The sequence below is a fragment of the Mesocricetus auratus genome, unplaced genomic scaffold, assembly GCF_017639785.1.
Source record: "Mesocricetus auratus isolate SY011 unplaced genomic scaffold, BCM_Maur_2.0 Super-Scaffold_100007, whole genome shotgun sequence".
NCBI classification, from domain to species: Eukaryota; Metazoa; Chordata; class Mammalia; order Rodentia; family Cricetidae; genus Mesocricetus; species Mesocricetus auratus.
In genome coordinates this window covers 23516398-23535071 of record NW_024429191.1, presented here as the reverse complement: position 1 = coordinate 23535071, position 18674 = coordinate 23516398, and the positions used below count along the sequence as shown (strand labels likewise).

General features: G+C 45.3%; 1 protein-coding gene across 1 annotated transcript; it reads left to right on the top strand.

The window, feature by feature from the left end:
- Positions 1–709: 709 nt before the first annotated feature.
- On the top strand, positions 710–18365 carry Fabp6 (fatty acid binding protein 6). Its single transcript, XM_021228227.2, has 5 exons — positions 710–890; positions 13101–13203; positions 15416–15591; positions 16731–16820; positions 18251–18365. Exons 1-5 carry the CDS (start codon positions 861–863, stop codon positions 18302–18304), a joined length of 453 nt encoding a protein of 150 aa, XP_021083886.2. The 5' UTR covers positions 710–860; the 3' UTR covers positions 18305–18365.
- Positions 18366–18674: the final 309 nt, after the last annotated feature.

The window sequence follows — 18674 nt, the reverse complement described above, 5'->3', positions numbered from 1 at the left end:
TTGCTGGGCAAGTAGTAATCTACCACTGAGAGCCTCCCCCAACCTTTTTATTTCATGATCGGGCTCTTGCTATATGGGCCAATTAGCCTTGAATTAATTGCTATTCATTATTGAATGAATCTTCCTGCCTACACTTCATAAATGCTGGGATTACAGGTGTACATCACCACTTCACTTTTGAGACAAGGTCTCATTTAGCCCAGTCTGGTCTCAGACTCAGTCTGTAGCTAAGGCAGACCTTGAACTACTGATCCTCCTACCCCTGCCTCCTGAGTTCTGGGGTTTCTGACCTGTACCAATACTCCTGGTTCCTCCCACTCTCCCTTTTTGTTTTGGACAGTGTCTTGAAGGGAGTTGTTACATAACTCAGGCTCCATATCCTACCTCTTGCCTATCTTGTTGTTTTCTCAGGACCTGCGGTTTGACACACATAGTGGACACTCAGCACATAATTATTGAGGAGACAAATGAACAAGCACATCGCTGGTCTCTAGAGATCTTTGGTGTTTTGGCTCTGAATGCCATTGGCGTAGTGTCACATCTTTTTTTTTTTTTTTTTTTTTTTTTTTTTTTTTTGGTTTTTGGAGACAGGGTTTCTCTGTATTGTTTTGGAGGCTATCGGTCCAGCCCAGCCTTGAACTCACAGAGATCCGCCTGCCTCTGCCTCCCGAGTGCTGGGATTTAAGGCGTGCGCCACCACCGCCCTGCGCACATCTTGCTCTGTGGTGTTTATGGGCTGGCCCCATCAGAGGTGATGGAGACAGTGACACAGGTGTGAAGGAGGGAAGAAGCCATTCGAGGCAAATGAAAAGAAGTCACAGGTCAAGGGAGCTTGGGGACTCTTTACACCTTTCCATGTGATGCTGAGAGAAGCACTTCCCTCCTTCCAGGTATCTTTGGGGCTCTTTTGTGGCGATCTGGCTGTTGTTGCTGTTACCAGCTGGCTTCGCTGGGGTATTACTTGGTCCTCTTCCCAACTTTGCAGGTAGGATCCCCGGGTCAGGCTCTATGAAGGTGACCACTAGAGGGGGCTCCTGTTCACAGCATCTGTCTGCAGGGCAGTCAGCTGCCCGGAAGGCTTGCTATCTTTGTTTCTGAGGTCTTCCTTTCTCTCTCTCTTCTCTCTGTTCCTTGCTGTCCCCAGTCCTTCTCTCTCTCTCCTCTTCCCAGGGTTCTCTTCTTCTACTTTTCTCCCACCTCTTCTCCTCAGTCTCTATTAGTAAATCTAGGTTGGCCCCACCCTGTGATCAACCCTAGTGTCAGAAAGAACAGAGAGACATGTCACTGCAGGACCTCTCTGCCCACCAGGGAGCTCACAGCTTAACCTGAACTTCCTGCCCCCCAAACAAAACAAAACAAACAACAACAACAACAACAACAAAAAAAAAAACCCAGAAAGTCATTACCTAGGAGGAACTGAAGGGAAACTTGGTCTTCTTACCCAGGGGCTCCACAGCCCTTTCTACTGAGAGGCCACCCAACACCTCATTTCCTGATATGGAAAGCTGAGGAAACAGAGGGCAGTTTTACTTCACTGAGGGATAAACTGAGTCTCCAGCCCCAAAGCAAAATATATCATGTTAGATGGGTTCAAATTCTCATTCTGCTGTTTAATGAATTAACAGGTTGCTTAACCTCTGAGCTCAGTGTGTTAGGGTTGTGAGAGTCATGTATGTGGATACTTAGAGCTGTTCCTGGAGTTAGTCTATGGGTCAAGGCCACCTGCCCAGCTGAGGTATCAGGATTGGGACCAATCCCCATCTTGGAACTCTCAGGCTGAAAGTCTTTCTTGCGGGCAGAGGCCACAGGAAACAGAATGCTTCCTCTGATTGGCTCTTTTGGGGAGTGGTCTCTGTATCAGTCAAAGCACAGGAACTCGTGCCCTCAGGCACATTATGTCTTTTCCTGCCATGGATTTCCCTGGGGGAGCGTACCACCCTTTATTCTCACCAGGCCATACCTGATATCCCCTGAAAGCCAGCTGAGGGAGGAAGAAAGAAGAGGTGGATTCGAACTCTGCTGCGGGGCGGGTGATTTTTGACCTAGCTGCTCCACTTGACTGGATTGATTTTATAGATAGACTCATAGATGGGAAGAAAAATGGTGCATGAGGCTTCCAGTCACCATTTTTCTGGCTATAACAGAATATTCAAAGTCAGGCATGGTGCACACCTACAACTCTAGTACTAAGGACATGGGACAAGGCCAGCCTCAGCTACATAGAAAGTTTGAGGTCAGCCTGGGCTACATGAGACCTTGTCTCAGAAATTAAAATAAATCTCCCCCAAGGATCAAGTCTCTACTTTCCCTCTTTCTATCCATTCTTTTAAAAATACAAGAGCCCATTACATAGCCCATGATGGCCTTGAATTTAAGGTGATCCTCCTGCCGTAGCCTCCCAATGCTGTGATCACAAGCACACACCCCCACATCCATGCCTGGCTTTCTTTTCCTTTCTTCCCCTCTCTCCCCTCTCATTCTCTCCTTTATTTTTCTCCCCATTCTTTTCAACTAAAAATTTTAAAAATTGGATTTATTCACTTATATTTTATGTATGAATGTTTTTTTAAAATATTTTATTTACTATGCATACAGTCTTCGGCTTGCATGTCAGTGGAAGGTACCAGATCTCATTCAAGGTTGTTGTGAGCCACCATGTGGTTGCTGGGAATTGAACTCAGGACCTCTGGAAGAACAGCCAGTGCTCTTAACGGCTGAGCCATCTCGCCAGCCCTATGTATGAATGTTTTATCTCCACATTTGGCATCACATGTGTGCTTGGTGTTCAAGAAGGTCAGAAGAGGGCACTGGATCACCTACAACTGGAGTTACAGATGCTTGGGAACCTCTATGTGGGGCTTGGGAATTGAACCTGAGTCCCCTGCAAGTATAAGTGCTCTTAAATGCTGAACCCTTGCTCCCACTTAATTTTTTGTGTGTATGTGTGTGTGCATGCGCATGTGTGCATGCATGAGGTCAGAGGACAACTTGAGGCAGTCTGTTCTCTCTTTCTACCGTGTGAGTCCTGGGGATTGAACTCAGGTCATCAGGCTTGGCGGTGAGTATTTTTACCTGCTGATGCATTGCCTTTTTGCTTCCCTTTCCCAACTTTAGACAGGGTCTCATTCTGTAGACCAAGCTGGCGTGTCTACAGGATCAAACCTGTGATTCTTTGGTTCCACTTCCTTAGTGCTTAGAGTACGGACCTGCAGGAGCACACCCTTGCATTTCCTTATTCCAGAACACATGTGGTGAACGAAGGAGAAGCCTTCTCCAGACAGGAGGCCTCACCCTGCTAGCAGCCTTGGGCTCTGGCTTCCTGCTCTTCCAGAAGAGAGACGCATTCAGGAGCTTTATAGCAACCATGGGCACGGCAGAAAGGGCCTGATGGTGACAAAGCTTTCCCACTGGCTGTTCGGTCTGGAAGTTTTTCTGGGAATGAAAGCGATGTGGACATCTACTTTTTTTTCTCCTGCTGGCATAGTGGTTTTGATGGGTTGTGACAAGGGCAGGGTCTTCCGCTTGGCTGGGGACCCAAGGCCTCCCAGGGAAGGACAAGATCCCAGTAATGACTAGTTTGTTACATCATCTAAGTCTAGCTCTCAGGGATCCCAGCCAAGAAAGATGCTGCTAATGATGGTTAGCCCTATGAACTTCCCCTGCTAAGCTTGCACACATTTCCCTTTTCCTCAGAGACCTGTGTGTGCCCATCCCCTTATATGTACAGGCAGACGCAGTTTTTCACTCATACACAAACAGGTCTGCTTGTTAAACCAACAGGTACACACGCACATGCAAACACCCACAGACACATGCACCCATTCAATCCACACTTTAAGACACACAGTGTATCCAGATAGCCATCCTGATGTTCAGAACAAATCCCCACAGTGGCAGTTCCCAAAGGTGGCTGCCAGCAAGTCTTCTTCCCTAACATCTGTCAAGAAGAAAATCTATTATCCTCCTACTGAATATTTGTGGTCAAAGCAAAGCTCTGACATTTCTACACCCATGCTTGAAGAAGACTGGGAAGGAGCCATCTATGAGTGAGTCCATTTGAGGATGCCATGCTGGGAGGAAGCCCAAGTGAGTCACATGAAGAGAGAGGGGAGCCATACTGAGGAGCACTGGTATGCTGGACACCTGGGTGAAGCCAGCCCAGCTGCTGGGCATCAAACCCATGGGGTGCACTTAACCACCCAGTTACACTTTTTTTTTTTTTTTTTTTTTTTTTGGTTTTTCGAGACAGGGTTTCTCTGTAGCTTTGGAGGCTGTTCTGGAACTAGCTCTTATAAACCAAGCTGGTCTCGAACTCACAGAGATCTGCCTGCCTCTGCCTCCCGAGTGCTGGGATTAAAGGCGTGTACAACCACTGCCCTGCATAGGAAATGGTTTTTTAAAACCATTTTAAGTCTCTTTTACTTTCTTGTTTGTCTTTGAGACAGGTGTTATGCATCCCAGGTTGGCCCTTTGGAGTCAAGAATGACCTTGAACTCACAATCTCTCTATCTGCTCTTTTACAGTAATGTCATTTTAGGCATGCATTATCATGCACCCAGGGATTTATTGTATGCCAGGCCAGCACTCCATCAAAAACCAGCCCTCATTTATGTTTTTGAGATAGGTATTGTTATGTAGTCCAGAGTGGCCTGGAACTCTTGGCAATCCTCCTGTCTTAACCTTCCCAGTACTTTATAGACCCGTCCCACCATGCCTACATCTGGACTACGCTCATACCCTTGCTTCTCTCACAGAAGTACTCCCAAGCTATTAGTCATAACACGATGCAGTCAGGGGGCCCTTACAAGACTTTGCATGCCATTTGAACTTTGAGCATCAAAATTATGAGCAAAGTAGATTTCCTTTGTTTTTAAGTTTTACCTAGCCTCTGCTATTTTGTTATAGCAAGAGGAAAATAGATTAATACACAAGACAAGAAAAACACATGAACAAACCATTAGAAAGGGCTCCAAGCTCTAATGTTAGCTCTAGGTGGAAGTATGAATCATACAGACGTGAAAATCATAGTCGGCAAGAAATGAGAGGCAAGCAGGAAAGAGAATCTACCTGGCTGCCAGTGGGTATGAGTTCTGGAGCTCAGTCGCCTCACCTCTGTGAACCTCAACCTCCTTATCTATCAAAGGGGTTTAGTGATAGCAAATGGCGTGCTCTGATGATCAGATGAGATAGACTATCTCTAACTGTTCTGTGGACTCTGATATTAGCCTAGAACAGCACTTCAAATGCAAAAGCATCCTTATCCTTGCTAGTAATTCAGGCCTAAGCAGCAGACAGGGTGGGAAGTGTGTGTGTAGATCTTCTGGGGACAGGGTCCTTGAATGCCCCTAAAACATTTTGACCTTCAGGTATCCCAAAGAAAGAGAAAAACAGGAGTGGCCAGGTCACTTCTTGTCATTCTCCGCATGTCCGGTCCTTTCATAATTTAGCTGCCTGCTCCACATAATTATTTGCCTTTGCGTCTGAGCTTGGAGCCACAGTAGTTCCCAATAACTAGAGGCTTAATAAGGCTAAGCCATAATGAGTGTCCTGCAGAATTACACACCGCATTAACACCAAATGAGTTCATTAGAAATTCATTAGGCATGATTCCTGTGGCTGCCACAGGAATTAATCATGGTTAGCCAGCGGCAGGAAAGTGGGGGATGGATCATTGCAAGCAGAGTGGGAGGATCTTTTGGCATCTGACTTTGGCCCCAGGCACTTTTTTTGTGAGAGTCATAGACTGCTTAGGTGTAAGTTTGGAGGTGAGGATACTTGGATGTTGTTGACCCTCCTTCTGTCTTCCTCCCCCTTCCTCCTGGATGTAGCCCCACTTGGGATGGAATCTACAGACACGGAGTTAGGCCACCTTCTCTTTCAGTCCTGATTGTAACAGGCAAACTTAGCACAACTGACACCATGATGGAAGTACCAACCATTCAGGCCGTAAAACCCAGCATGTAGACAGTTCCACCTACCAAAATAAAAACAAAGACCTGACCCATCACAGTCCACAGCTCTGGGAAAGTCTCTAAATGTACTAACCTTGCCTTTTGGCTTCTGTAGTTCTGCTTCTGGCTAACTTCTTGTTAAGTGCAGTATGTCACCCAAGATATGGTTTTTAGTGCTTAAAAGCTCACTCCAGGAAAGGGTTTGGGTTACAGTGGGATCTGGAATATCCAGTGTCGTGGCCTACCGGCTAATAACAATTTTCTGCTGGCTTAAACCTGTTTCTGAGCAGTCTTCTCTGGTGGGTGGTCCACAACACGGATGAGCTGGGAGGTCACACTAATCTGGCCTTCACAGTATGAGTCTGTTCTCTTCCAACACAATCCTATCGTGTTCCTCAAAGAGCTGGTCTTTGAATTTCCTGAAGTCTGTGAACCTTCATGGAACTATCAATCAAGCTCCCCCCACCCCAACCCACATGTCTCTCACTGGGCCAATAATACTCTTTCTTTCTTTCATTCTTTCTCTCTCTCTCTCTCTCTCTCTCTCTCTCTCTCTCTCTCTCTCTCTCTCTCCTCTCTTTCTGTCTTAATATTTTTGGTCATGAGCCTAGCTTTTAACGGCTGAGCTATCCCTCCAGCCCCTTTCTTTCTATTTTTGTTTTTTACACAGAGTAGCTTAGATTGACCTCTAATTTGCTATGTAGCCAAAGATGAACTTGAATTTACGATCTTCCTGCCTGTACCGCCAGAGTACTGGGATTATAGCATGTGTGACCACTTCTAGTTTATGAAATTCTAGGGGTTAAATCCAAAACACTTTGCATGCTAGGCAAATAGCCTGCCAGCTGAGCTGCATCCCCAGCCCCTCTCCCATATTTCCTTTCTTTCTTTTAAATTTTTGTTAAAGACAGGCTCTCACCATGTAGCCCAGCTGTCCTGAAATCCATACATAGACCAGGCTAGCCTTGAATTTACAGATCTGTCTGCCTCTGCCTTTAGGGTGCTGGGATTAAAGGCACATGCCACCACTCCCAGCCCATAATAGCTAATATTCATTAACTTAGGCTGTCACTAATCTATGACTTTAATTTACAGGTTTTGACGTTGGTGCAGATGTGATGTGAATTTAGTAGAAGCTATGCTTTTTTTTTTGTACAGTGAGAGGGATTCAGACACAGGGCTGCTGCCATGTCAAGCATCCTTAAATCCTACCCCTGTATAATACGTATCTAGCCTCATACATTGACTTTTGATCTTTTTCTGGGCTAGTGATATGCCATACAATACTCACTATCCTCCATTAGCTAATGGCCTGAACCTCCAGTGGAAGTTCAGCCACCACCACTGCCTCCCCCCAATACCCCAAATCAAACTGTTCATATCAGTGCCTGGTCCTCAGTACCACTTTTATTGTTCTTATGTATGCATGCTCTTTTCCTAACCTAACTGTCCAACACTAGGACTCTGGTTGAGTAAGTTGTGATGCATTGTTGGGGGATATTCAATCACACTGTGAACTCCAAGTTTGCATCTTCATTAATTAAATAGAGTTAACCCCGGGGCAGGAGCCTAAGTTAGCAACTAGTTGACGGAAAGTAATCGTAGAGCATCAGAGGACATCAAAAAGAATTAGAGAGATACACAGGAAGTAGGCAGGAGGGATTTGGAATGGCTTTTTTATGCTTTGGTGAAACAGAAAGATGTTCTTTGGGAGACGCCAGTAATGACAGAGGGATAGCTAGTTGCTACTCTGCCTCTCTGAGCTTACAGGTTTTCATCCTTGTCTTTGAATCTCGAGGCTTATTTATAAATAGAATGATAGAGATTTAGTTAAAGCTACTTTAGTGGCAGTGACAGAGCTGCGATGGCCTGTGGAGCAGCTGCTGGAGAAGGAGGTCACTAACTGCTTGAAAGAGCAGTAGATTAAGGCGCAGCCATCCTGTTGATGTGAAAACAACATAAAACAACAATGTATCTTCACAGCGGATGGCAATGTGGCTATTGAAAACAGTGTCTTGACCTGGCAGTGGTGGTGCATGCCTTTAATCCCAGCACTTGGAAAGCAGAAACAGGAGGATCTCTGAGTTCAAGCCAAGGCTGGTCTACAAGGTGAGTTCCAGGACAGCCAGGACTACACAGAGAAACCCTGTGTGAAACAAAACAAAATAACCAGTGTCTTGGTGCGGTGATGTACTCCTGTAATCTTAGTACCCAGGGTGCTGAGGCAACATGAGTGTTTTGAGTTCAAAGCCAACCTGAACTACATAGTGAGATCCTTTCTCAAAATAAACAACAGCAGCAACAAAACACCAGGTGTGGTAGTACATGTTTGTAATCCCAGCACGGGGAAGACTGAGGCAGGAGGACCATGAGTTTGAATCCAGCCTAGGTGTATTAGTTATTTTTCTGATCAATGTGATGAAATACACGAGAGAAATAAATAACTTAGAATAGTTATTTTGTTTCATGGTTTCAGAGGGCATCAGTCCCTCATAGTGGAAAGAGCATGGAGACGGGAGAGGCTCATTCTGCTGTGACAGGAGTTTGTAACTACGGCTGCTCACAGGGAGCAAACCAGCACACAGAAAAAAAAGAGGCCAGAAGCAGTTGTGAGCATAACCTTTGAAGACCTTTCCTCAGTGGCTTACTTCCTCCATCTTGATTCCATGCACTTAGGATTCCAAAGTCTTCAAAATCGTGCCACAAGCTGGTCTCTGTGTACTTCAAATGTGAGCCTGTCTGGGATCTATGCAAGAGAGCCATAGGTGGTAGAAACGTATTTTCCAGACACGACAGGGCTGGTACACATATGAAATCACAGAGACTGTGACAGCATAACCAAGGCCCTGCATAAGACCAAGCCACACAAATTCCAAGCACAGAGGTTGGGCAGTGGGCACCAAGTCCCACGCTTAACCAAGAAGCTATTTGCAATTGATAGCTTCCAGGAGAGAGGAAATCTGTTCTCTTCAATGGAGTGAAATTGAGTGTATCGACTTTACTCCAGGGCAGACTCTGTGCCCAGGAGCAGTTAGTAACACAAACTGGACTCCATGACTTTGTTGTTGGTGGTGTGTGTTTGTTTTGCTTTAAGAGAGAGAAAGGACATGAATTTGGGTGAGCAGGGAAGTAGAGGAGGGTCTGGGAGCATTTGGGAGAGGGAAAGAGTATGCTCAAAATATATTATATGAAATTCTCAAAGAATAAATAAAAACATTATAAAAAGTAAGTCTGTCGGGGACATTCTAGACTCAAACCATAATACTGGGCTACATAGTTATTTACAGGCTATCCTGGGCCTCAGACTAAGTCTCTAGATAGTTGATCTGGGTGTCCCCAGCTGGTGGGAATGTGGTTGGAGGGCTGGTAGGAAGATGAAGTTTACTCCACATCAGTTGTTATGAGCAAGGAGAGTGGGGTTAACTCTGTTAAAAGGAATGACAGCTGAGCTTTTCAAAGCCCTGCTGAGCTTCTGGAGCTGGGGATGTAAGTCACCTGGGAGAGTGCTTATTGCATAGTGTGCATGAGTCCTGAGTTCAATCCCGTTTCCCGACACCAGTTTGAGTGTTAGGGCTCATGCTCACAAGCCCAGCATAGGAGGGGTGGAGACAGAAGCAGAAGCTCAACATCATCTTCAGCTACATAATTAGATTAAGGCTAGCCTAGACTACAGAAGGTCATCCCCCCATCCCTTTCCCGAAAGAAAAAAGGAGAATCTTAAGGGAGGAAGTGGTTTGTTCCAGGGCCTGATAGGAAAGTAAGTAAGCTAAAGGTTAGGGGCTAAAAGGGTGGGAGGGGATAAGCTGCCAAGCTAGAGCTATCTGCTGAGTCACTGCTCACTCATAACCCAGGGCTCAGGAAATAGAGTGAATTAATGGACGAATGCAGTTTACAAGTCCATGTGAGGATCTGGGTAAGGAGAGTGGAAGGAAGCCCAGAGTTCCTCTTTGATCAGGGACCCAAGTACCCAGATCCCCACTCCTTATTCTGCAAATTCTCCTCAGGGTAGTGGTGGCTGCTTGAGGCACAGCCAGAGTCAGGTGGGAAGTTGGGGTTGCCAAAAGTAACCTTAGACTCACTCTTATCTCCACTGGGGTATATTTGCACCACTGGTTCAATGGCCCCATAAAACTTGCGGTTGGAGTTCATTTACCCTTCCCAGGAGGCTGAATGTTCAAGCAGATGAACCCCAGAATAAGAGGAAAAGATATGGGTGTGGGTGGATGGAGGGTGGCGGGTCAGATGCACCATGGGAAGAGGGTGCAGCTGAGTCAGGCATCTGGATGCCAATGTTGTCCTTTCTACACCTCACCACTCCCATCCTGTCCTCGGTGGCTGTGCTGAGCAGCAGTTTGGAAGAAACCGATTCTGCCCATTTGGGAGAAGTTGGTGGGAAGGGAGCTAAGTGGGGGCTGTAGAGTCCCAGGCCCGTCCTGGCAGCTTCGCACCCATCTTCTGGCCCCACTGCTATGAACTCCAGTTTGCAACTTCACACACTTGTTTGGAAGAATCAATGAATGAGATCAGCCATAAAATGCCCAATACCTCTTAGCCATTACTGTCACTGTTATTCTGCCATTATTATTATCCTGGGGGAAATTCTCACATGGCTGTGGGAGAGAATATAAACCACTCTAACCTTTCTGAATGGCAGTGGTAGCTATAAATACTATATTATTTCTTTAAAAATTATTACTTTGTACTTACTTATTTGTGTGTGTGTGTGTGTGTGTGTGTGTGTGTGCATGCAAACACACATGCCACAGCACATGTGTGCCAAAAGGCAACTTTGCTGGAGTTAGTTCTCTCTTCCTGTCATGTGGGTCCTGGGACCATCAGGTCCATCAGGATTGGTGGCAAGTGCCTTAACCCAATGAGCCATCTTGCTGGCCCTATTTGGTTATTTCTTAAATTAATCAATTATTATTTTTTCTAAAACAGTGTCTCACTCTGTAGCATCAGCTGTTCTGGAATTCTGGATAATCCTCCTGCCTCAGTCTCCCAAGTACTAAGATTACAGGCATACACCATCATGCCATTCTAGATATATTATAAATATAAAACCCTTTATGTGTAGTGTGGTAGCAGATACCTTTAGTCCCAGACCTGGGAGTCAGAGATAGGCAAATCTCTGAGTTCAAGACCAGTCTAATGTACATAGTGACACATTGTCTCAGTTCCATTTGTTTCAGGAATGCTATGCTTATAATCCATCCCTTTATTTTTTTTATTTGTTGTATAAAACAATAAGGGCCTTGTACAACATATGGAGCTTTCACATGTACCTCAGCTTGGTTTTTTTTCCCTACCTTCCCCCCAACTGTCACCCCATCCCCCTTGCCCTCTTCTCCACTGTACCCTTTAATCCCAGTATTTGTCCCTTCCATGTTGCCCCATTGTCTTCCTTACCATCTCCCTTGGAACCTTTTTATTCCCCAGTCACATGGCCCCTTTCTTACTTAGGAATCCATCCTTAACAGATAGTCCTACTTCGTTATCTGATATATATGCACCCAAAGGTATGAGCAATAATTACTTAATTATGATAGAAAAGGGTTGGAAACAAACATCCAGAATGAAAGTAAATTATACATAGACTAGAATGTGATTGATTGATTGAGACGCTGTGGATAGACCCCAAGACCATGTCCATGCAAGGCAAGCTCTCTACCACTGAGCAATTAAAATGATATAAACAATAAACATGGTGTGTGCCTGTAGTTGCATCTTTTGGGAGGGTAAGGCTGGAGGGTCATGAGCTTAAGGTTTTCCTAGACCGCATAGGGAATTTGAGTCTTGTCTAGGCTACTTGAGACTCTGTCTCAAAAAGAAAGAAAGAAAGAAAGGAAGGAAGGAAGGAAGAAAGAAAGGAAGGAAGGAGAAAGGGAGGGAGGAATGAAGAGAGAGAAGGAAGGAGAGGAAGGAAAGAAGGAAGGAGGGAAGGAAAGAAGGAAAGAAGGAAGGAAGGAAGGAAAGAAAGGAAAAACTCATTATTGGGATAATGAATTATAGGACTGAAGACTGAAAAAGTGTGGCAAAGCTGACATTTCATCAGTTTAGAAAGTACTGAGGGTCAGTGAGATAGCTCATCAGAGAAAGGCTCTTGCTGCTGGGCTTGACCTGAAATCAGTCTCTGGGTCCCGCATGGTGGAGACAGAGACCCATTTCTGAAAGTTGCCCACTGACCTACAGACACACACACACACACACACACACACACACACACACACACACACGGCACATGTGAGCATACACACTCAACAGAGAGAGAGGGGTGGGGAAGACAGAGAGACAGAAAGAAAGAGAAACCACCTAGTCACAGGCTTGGGAATCAGCAGCTGTGGTCAATTCTGTGTTGAGCAGAAATGATGGGAGTTTGCAGAGAGGAGACCCCAGAGAAGGAGAATTTTTATTTGTTTGCTTTTGGATTGCTTCTGAAATGGGACCTTGCTGTGTAGCCTATGCTGTCCTTGGCTTTATGGCAATCCTCCTACCTCAGCCTCCCAAGTACTAGGGCTATGGGTGTGAGCTGCGATGGCCGGCCAAAACTTTGTAATTTAGAGTAGTAATGATGAAGATGCTGATGAGGGCCTTTGTAGATACTTTGCATTGCTATTTTTGTGTGGCCAAGGAGCCACCCAATAAAACAAAGCAGGCAGCTGTCAACCCAGAGACTGGGGTCTCCATGTGTAAAGTGGCGCAGAATACGTCTAGCTTACACACTGCACATACGTGCCTTGGGTCTGGGTTGGCCTGGGTGCTCCCTGGGAAGGAAGCATCCCTCATGCTTCTGGGTTGCCACATACAGTTCAATGCACAGTGCTTGGTGAATGAAGGATGAGGAGAGCATGGGGAAAAGGCATGGCAGGGATGAATGGATGGTGTGATGAGCAGAGAGGTGAATGACCACACTCTATGGCAGTCCTGGCCCTGACCTTTCTGAGACATAGTGGGATTGCAGGTAGCTTTTCCTGGGTCAATAACCTTGGGGTCATGCCCCTCAGTGTCCTGCCCATATCATAAAACATCAAACACCTTCTGATTAGGGGCGGGACCAAGGAGTGGGGTGACTTTGGTGCTGAGCCTTAGCAGTTGGGAGTGTTTATAAACCGGGACGCCAGTCTGCTCAGTACCAACCTTTTTCCTCAGCTTGCTGCTCTCTGCTGCCAGCTCTCTCCCAGCATTATGGCCTTCAGTGGAAAATTCGAAATTGAGAGTGAGAAGAACTATGATGAGTTCATGAAGCGCCTGGGTGAGTGAATTTCTTCGTGTCCCTTCCCTGGGGCTTGCTGTTTACAACCAGCTCTGGGATAGGAATCCAAACCCTTGGGGTAGAGTGGGACAAAATTCCATCATCCATCATCCATCCATGCATCCATGCATCCATGCATCCATCCATCATTCTGTCTGCATGCATGTCTGCATGACAGAAGAATGCATCAGATCCCATTATAGATGATGGTAGGTCACCATGTGGGTGCTAGGAATTGAACTCAGGACCTCTGGAAGAACAGCCAGTTCTCTTAACATCTGAGCTATCTTTCCAGCCCAACATCTTTTGATTTTAAAAGACTTAGAATCTTAGTATTTCTAGTATCTTCATGTCTCCAGTTTGAGCTTGAGGCTCAAACAAGTCACTTTAATATTCCAAATCACATTGGAATGGTGAAGCAGAGATCTGATCTTTAGTCATTTAAATGTTTGTTATTGTTATTAGAGAGGTAGGTCCTCATATAGAGCAAGCTGGCCTCAAAATAACTATGTAACTGCGGATTCTCTGACATTCTGATCCTTCTGCCTCTCTTTCTGAGTGCTGGGATTATAGGCATGTGCATACCTATTTTATACAGTGCTGGGGACCAAACCTGGGGCTTCATGCATGCTAGGCAAGCATTGTGTCAACTGAGCCATATTCCTAGTCCTACTCAAATTTATTGAAAATCTGCTACATGCAAAGGCTGTCCCAATATTCTTAATGAGACACCTCAGCACTATTTACCTAAGTCAGGGACAGAGATCATCACTACCTAGGACCCTGTTTTGAATGCTGGTACTATATCTTGCCAGGGAGAGATGACCAGGGAGGTAATATAGAAACCAGGTATGACAAGAAAATCCTCATAGCCAACAAACTTTCTTCCCTTACTGTGCCATTTCAACTAAAGTGACTGGTTATTTTACCTCCCTTACACTGTCTTTTGCTTTTTGCTTTTTTTTTTCCTGCTTGCCCTTTGACAATGGTCTGTTGTGAGTTGACCTTTGACACTGGTTAGTTGCAAAGTGTCAAAGAGAAAGTAGATCTGACAATCCTATCAAATTTCAGTGTACTAGCCTGGAGGCCATATAATTGTCAAGGGCCAGATGAAAGATGTGACTCAGTTGGCAGAGGGTTTGCCTACCATGCATGAGGCCCTGGTTCCATCATCAGCACTGCATAATTCAGGCATTGTCATGAATGCCTATAATCCCAGCACTCCAGAGACAGAGGAACGAAGGTCAGAAGCTCATGGCCATCCTGGCCCAGGGTGCTTGAGATTCTACCAAAAAGAAGTAAAGCTCCATGAGAACTGTGGACCTTCCTCTTGTGGTCACATCTGTTATTTCAGAGAGGCTGAGAGCAGAGCCTTGTCCCCAGGCCTTGTGGACAAGCTCTTTTCCCTTTTGGGTCTTCATTTCTTTGGAGTATGTGTGTGTGTTTGTGGGTGTGTGTTGAAATTTATTTTTATTATTTTATATGTATTGGAGTTTTGCCTGTATATATGCAACTGCCTGGTCCCCAGAGGTCAGAAGAGGGCATCAGATTCCTTGCTGTAACTGGAGTTTCAGATGTTTGCAAATTGACATGTGTATGCTGGGAACTAAACCCTGATCCTCTGCAAGAGCTGTGTTCTCTTTCCAGCTCTAGGTCTCCATTTTCTCATCTGTAGAATAGAAGTATTAGAAGGCTGAATTGTGAAGGTTGCATCCATTCCAGAACTTTCTGCTATATTGGTATATCACTGTAGGAAAATTTGCTATTATTATGATTTAAAAAAACGAGATTTGTTTTATGTATATGAGTGTTTTGCTCCTATATATGTCTGTGCTACAGATGGCGTGAGCAGTCATGTGGGTGCTGAGAATTGAACCCGGGTCCTCTGCAGAACAAGTGCTCTTAACTACTGAGCCCCACACCAAGTAGTTGTGAGGAGCTGTGAGAGACACAACCACATTGAATTTAATTCTCACAACAGCTCTGAGTCAGACCTTACTGTCACCATTTTGTAAATGAAATCAGTGGGGCAGTGTCCTGCTCAAGCCACAGGTCTTATGGCAGAGCTGGGATTTTAACCATGTGCTATCTATGTCTCAGACACTATATTAGACCTGCAGGCTTGCCTGCCTCTGGGGAAGAAATCTCACTCCTCAAATCATAGGGTTATAAGTAGATCTTATGTGGACTCTCTGCTTGTCACTGGGCCCAGGTCTTCCAGGAGAGGTGATTGAAAAAGGACGCAACTTCAAGATCATCACAGAGGTCCAGCAGGATGGACAGGACTTCACCTGGTCCCAGTCTTACTCTGGAGGCAGCATTATGACCAACAAGTTCACCATTGGCAAAGAATCTGAAATTCAGACCTTGGGGGGCAAGAAGTTCAAGGTGAGAGGCCCCTAGCTGCCTTTTAGGAAAAGATATGGCCCCTCTGCTTCCCAGGCCAAGGCTTCTTTCTATAGTTTAGCCTTCAGTATGAAAAGTTTTCTTTCTTGATGTTTTTAATGCTGGGTAATGACTGCCATTAGCAAGGAACACAACACTGAGATACAAACAGCTAATGTGCTGGGTGGGTGGTGCTCGTCATTAATTCCAGCACTTGGGAAGCAGAGTAGGAGGTTCTCTGTGGGTTCTAGGCCTGCATGGTCTACAAAGTGAGTACCAAGACACTGAGAACTGCATAGAGAAATAATGTCTCAAGAAAGCAAACAAACAAACAAACAAAAATAGTTTAATTTTCTGAGCATGGTGCAAGCTAGTTACAGCACTTAGGAGGCAGAAGCAGGCTATCTCTGTGAGTTCTGAGTCAGCCAAAGTTACATAATGAGACTTCTTTTCAAAAAGAAAAAAAAAGTCCTGGATGGACTGTAGTGGCACATTCATTTAATTCCAGTACTTAGGAGGCAGAGGCAGGTGGATTTCTGGGAGTTCAAGGCCAGCCAGGGCTACAAAGCAAGTTCAAGGACAGCCAGAGTTGTTACATAGAGAAGCGGCCCCCCAAAAAAGGAAGGAAAATAAAGCTTATATTTGCTGAGTATTTAACATCACTCACTTCAGATACTTACTAATAGTTGGTCTATCTGTCTGTCTGTCTAATCTATCTATCATCTATTAATCTATACGCTAATCTATTAATCAATCTATTAATCAATCTATCAATCATTTCTATCATCTATCTATCTATCATCTCTATAATTATCTATCTATCATCTATTGTGTATGCACATGTGTATGTATACTCACTGTGTATGTGTATGTGAAAACCAGAGGTTGATATCAGGGTTGTATGCTCTTTAACACTCTCCACCTTACCTTTTGAGGTAGAATCTCTCTTTGAGATCCTTTTTGTTTCTGTAAGACTGGCTTGCCAGTGGGCCCTTGGGATCTGCCTCCCAAGTGCTGGGATTAAAGATGTGTGCCACCACCACCCAGCCTACATGCTATTTTTAAAATAATCTAAGTGATGCTTAAAGACTTGGTAGGCTGTAGATAGAGGTTTTGTGCTCAATGCTCTGTCTTTCTCCTAGGCTGTTGTGAAGATGGAGGATGGGAAGGTGGTGGCAACCTTCCCCAACTATCACCAGACCTGTGAGATTGTGGATGACAAGTTGGTGGAGGTGAGTTCGCAGAGATTCCTATTATTTCTATTTTAAAATTTATTTATTTTTATTTTATGTGCATTGGTGTTTTGCCTGATTTCATGTCCGTGTGCAAATGTCAGATCTCGGAGTTACCGACATTTGCTAATTGCCATGTGGATGCTGGGAATTCAACCTGGGTCCTCTGGAAGAGCAGTCAGTGCTCCCAACAGCTGAGTCATCTCTCCAGTCTTGTATTATTTCTGTTTTTAAAAAATGCTTTATGAGTCTTAGAGACGCATGTGACCTGCCTGAGGTCACACAGCCAGTACATTTTGGAGGCAGACCACGTCAGCTGATTTCTAGAGAAAGTTGTCAGCCTTTTCTCAAAGACCAGTGATTCTCTGCCACCCTGCCATGTTTCTTTCTCATACACTTAAAATACATCAGATCATGGTGGCAAATGCTTGGGATCTCTACATTCTGGAGGCCGAAGCAGGAGGATCTTGAATTTTGAATTCCAGGTCAGCCTGGACTAGAGTGAGACTCTAATCCCTCAGATCACACACACACACACACACACACACACACACACACACACACACACAGGCTGCACTCTACAGGGGATATATTTTAGTGGAAACTGCATGCCTACCTGCATGAGGTTCTAGGTTCAACCCTTACTACTGCCAAAATCAATACTATTGAATTGATACAGTAACAATATAATAAGTATTAGAAAGTAGATATAGTAGTGTTGAAACAAACAACAACAACAAAAAAAGCCAAAGGTGGGCCACAGGATAAAAGTGGTTGCTACCAAGTCTGAGGATCTGTGTTCGATTCCTGGGACCCACATGATGAAAGGAGAGAACTGACTCCTGCACGTTGTCTTCTGACCCCGACACGCACACTGTGGCACAGGTGCCCACACACATGAAGAGAATAAAAGTCTCTTCTGCTCTGGGTGAACACTGGCCCATTGGAAGATCTGATGAGAGCTTTGAATGAAATGTCAGCCAGTGGAGACCTGACTTCCAAAGCAGAGTTCCCAGGCCTGAGGTGTGCAGGGAGAGCTGAGGGCAGGAGACCTACCTGAAGCTTCATGTTCACAAGACTTAATCATCACAGGCTGACCCAACCCTCAGTTTGCTCCTCTGTATAATGGGAACAACCTCCTGGGGCTCTATGGAATTATAGGTGGAATAATGTGAACAGGGGCCTGGCTTACAATAGTCCAAAGGAGCCGTGATAGACTAGGAGTGAAAATACCCACAGCCCATCACTCTTGCTGCTGCTCAGCATTTTACCCCATTTTCTCTGGTGTAACCGACAGGGAATCTAAGACCCAGAAAGCAGTGAGCCTGTCTTGCATCCACCCAGCAATGGCTGGCCTTGCTTCCTCTGCACCCTGTGAGCACCTCTGGGGGAGCAGCACTGACTTCCTCTCTTCTGGTTGCTTCTTTCAGATCTCCACCATTGACGGTGTGACCTATGAGCGTGTAAGCAAGAGGCTGGCTTGAGCCACCAGGCTGGGCTCTAGGGGCTACAACCCACCAATAAAAAGTGCTTCATGAACTGCCAGTGCTGGCTCCAGAGTGTCTTTGTTTCTGTTTACCAGTCTCTTAGGGCAGCCCTTTCCTGAATGGGAGTGAAAAAACATCCGGGAACTGCTGCACAGGCTTCTACCATGGCGTGCACATGTGTGCGTGCGTGCAGTGCAGTGTGTGTGTGTGTGTGTGTGTGTGTGTGTGTGTGTGTGTGTGTGTGTTAAATCTGGAGTGCAATGCTACCCATTCTTGGGAGTGGCTACAGGTGGAACATGGTGACACACTTCTGCAGACACCTTGTACCATCTGCCACTGTGTTATTTACAGGCTTCCTTAAAGGCAC

Coding starts and splice junctions, on each gene's coding strand:
- Fabp6 (XM_021228227.2), top strand. CDS start 861: ATGCTGAGAGAAGCACTTCCCTCCTTCCAG. Junction 13,204..15,415: donor TGAGTTCATGAAGCGCCTGG/GTGAGTGAATTT, acceptor CACTGGGCCCAG/GTCTTCCAGGAGAGGTGATT. Junction 15,592..16,730: donor TGGGGGGCAAGAAGTTCAAG/GTGAGAGGCCCC, acceptor TCTTTCTCCTAG/GCTGTTGTGAAGATGGAGGA.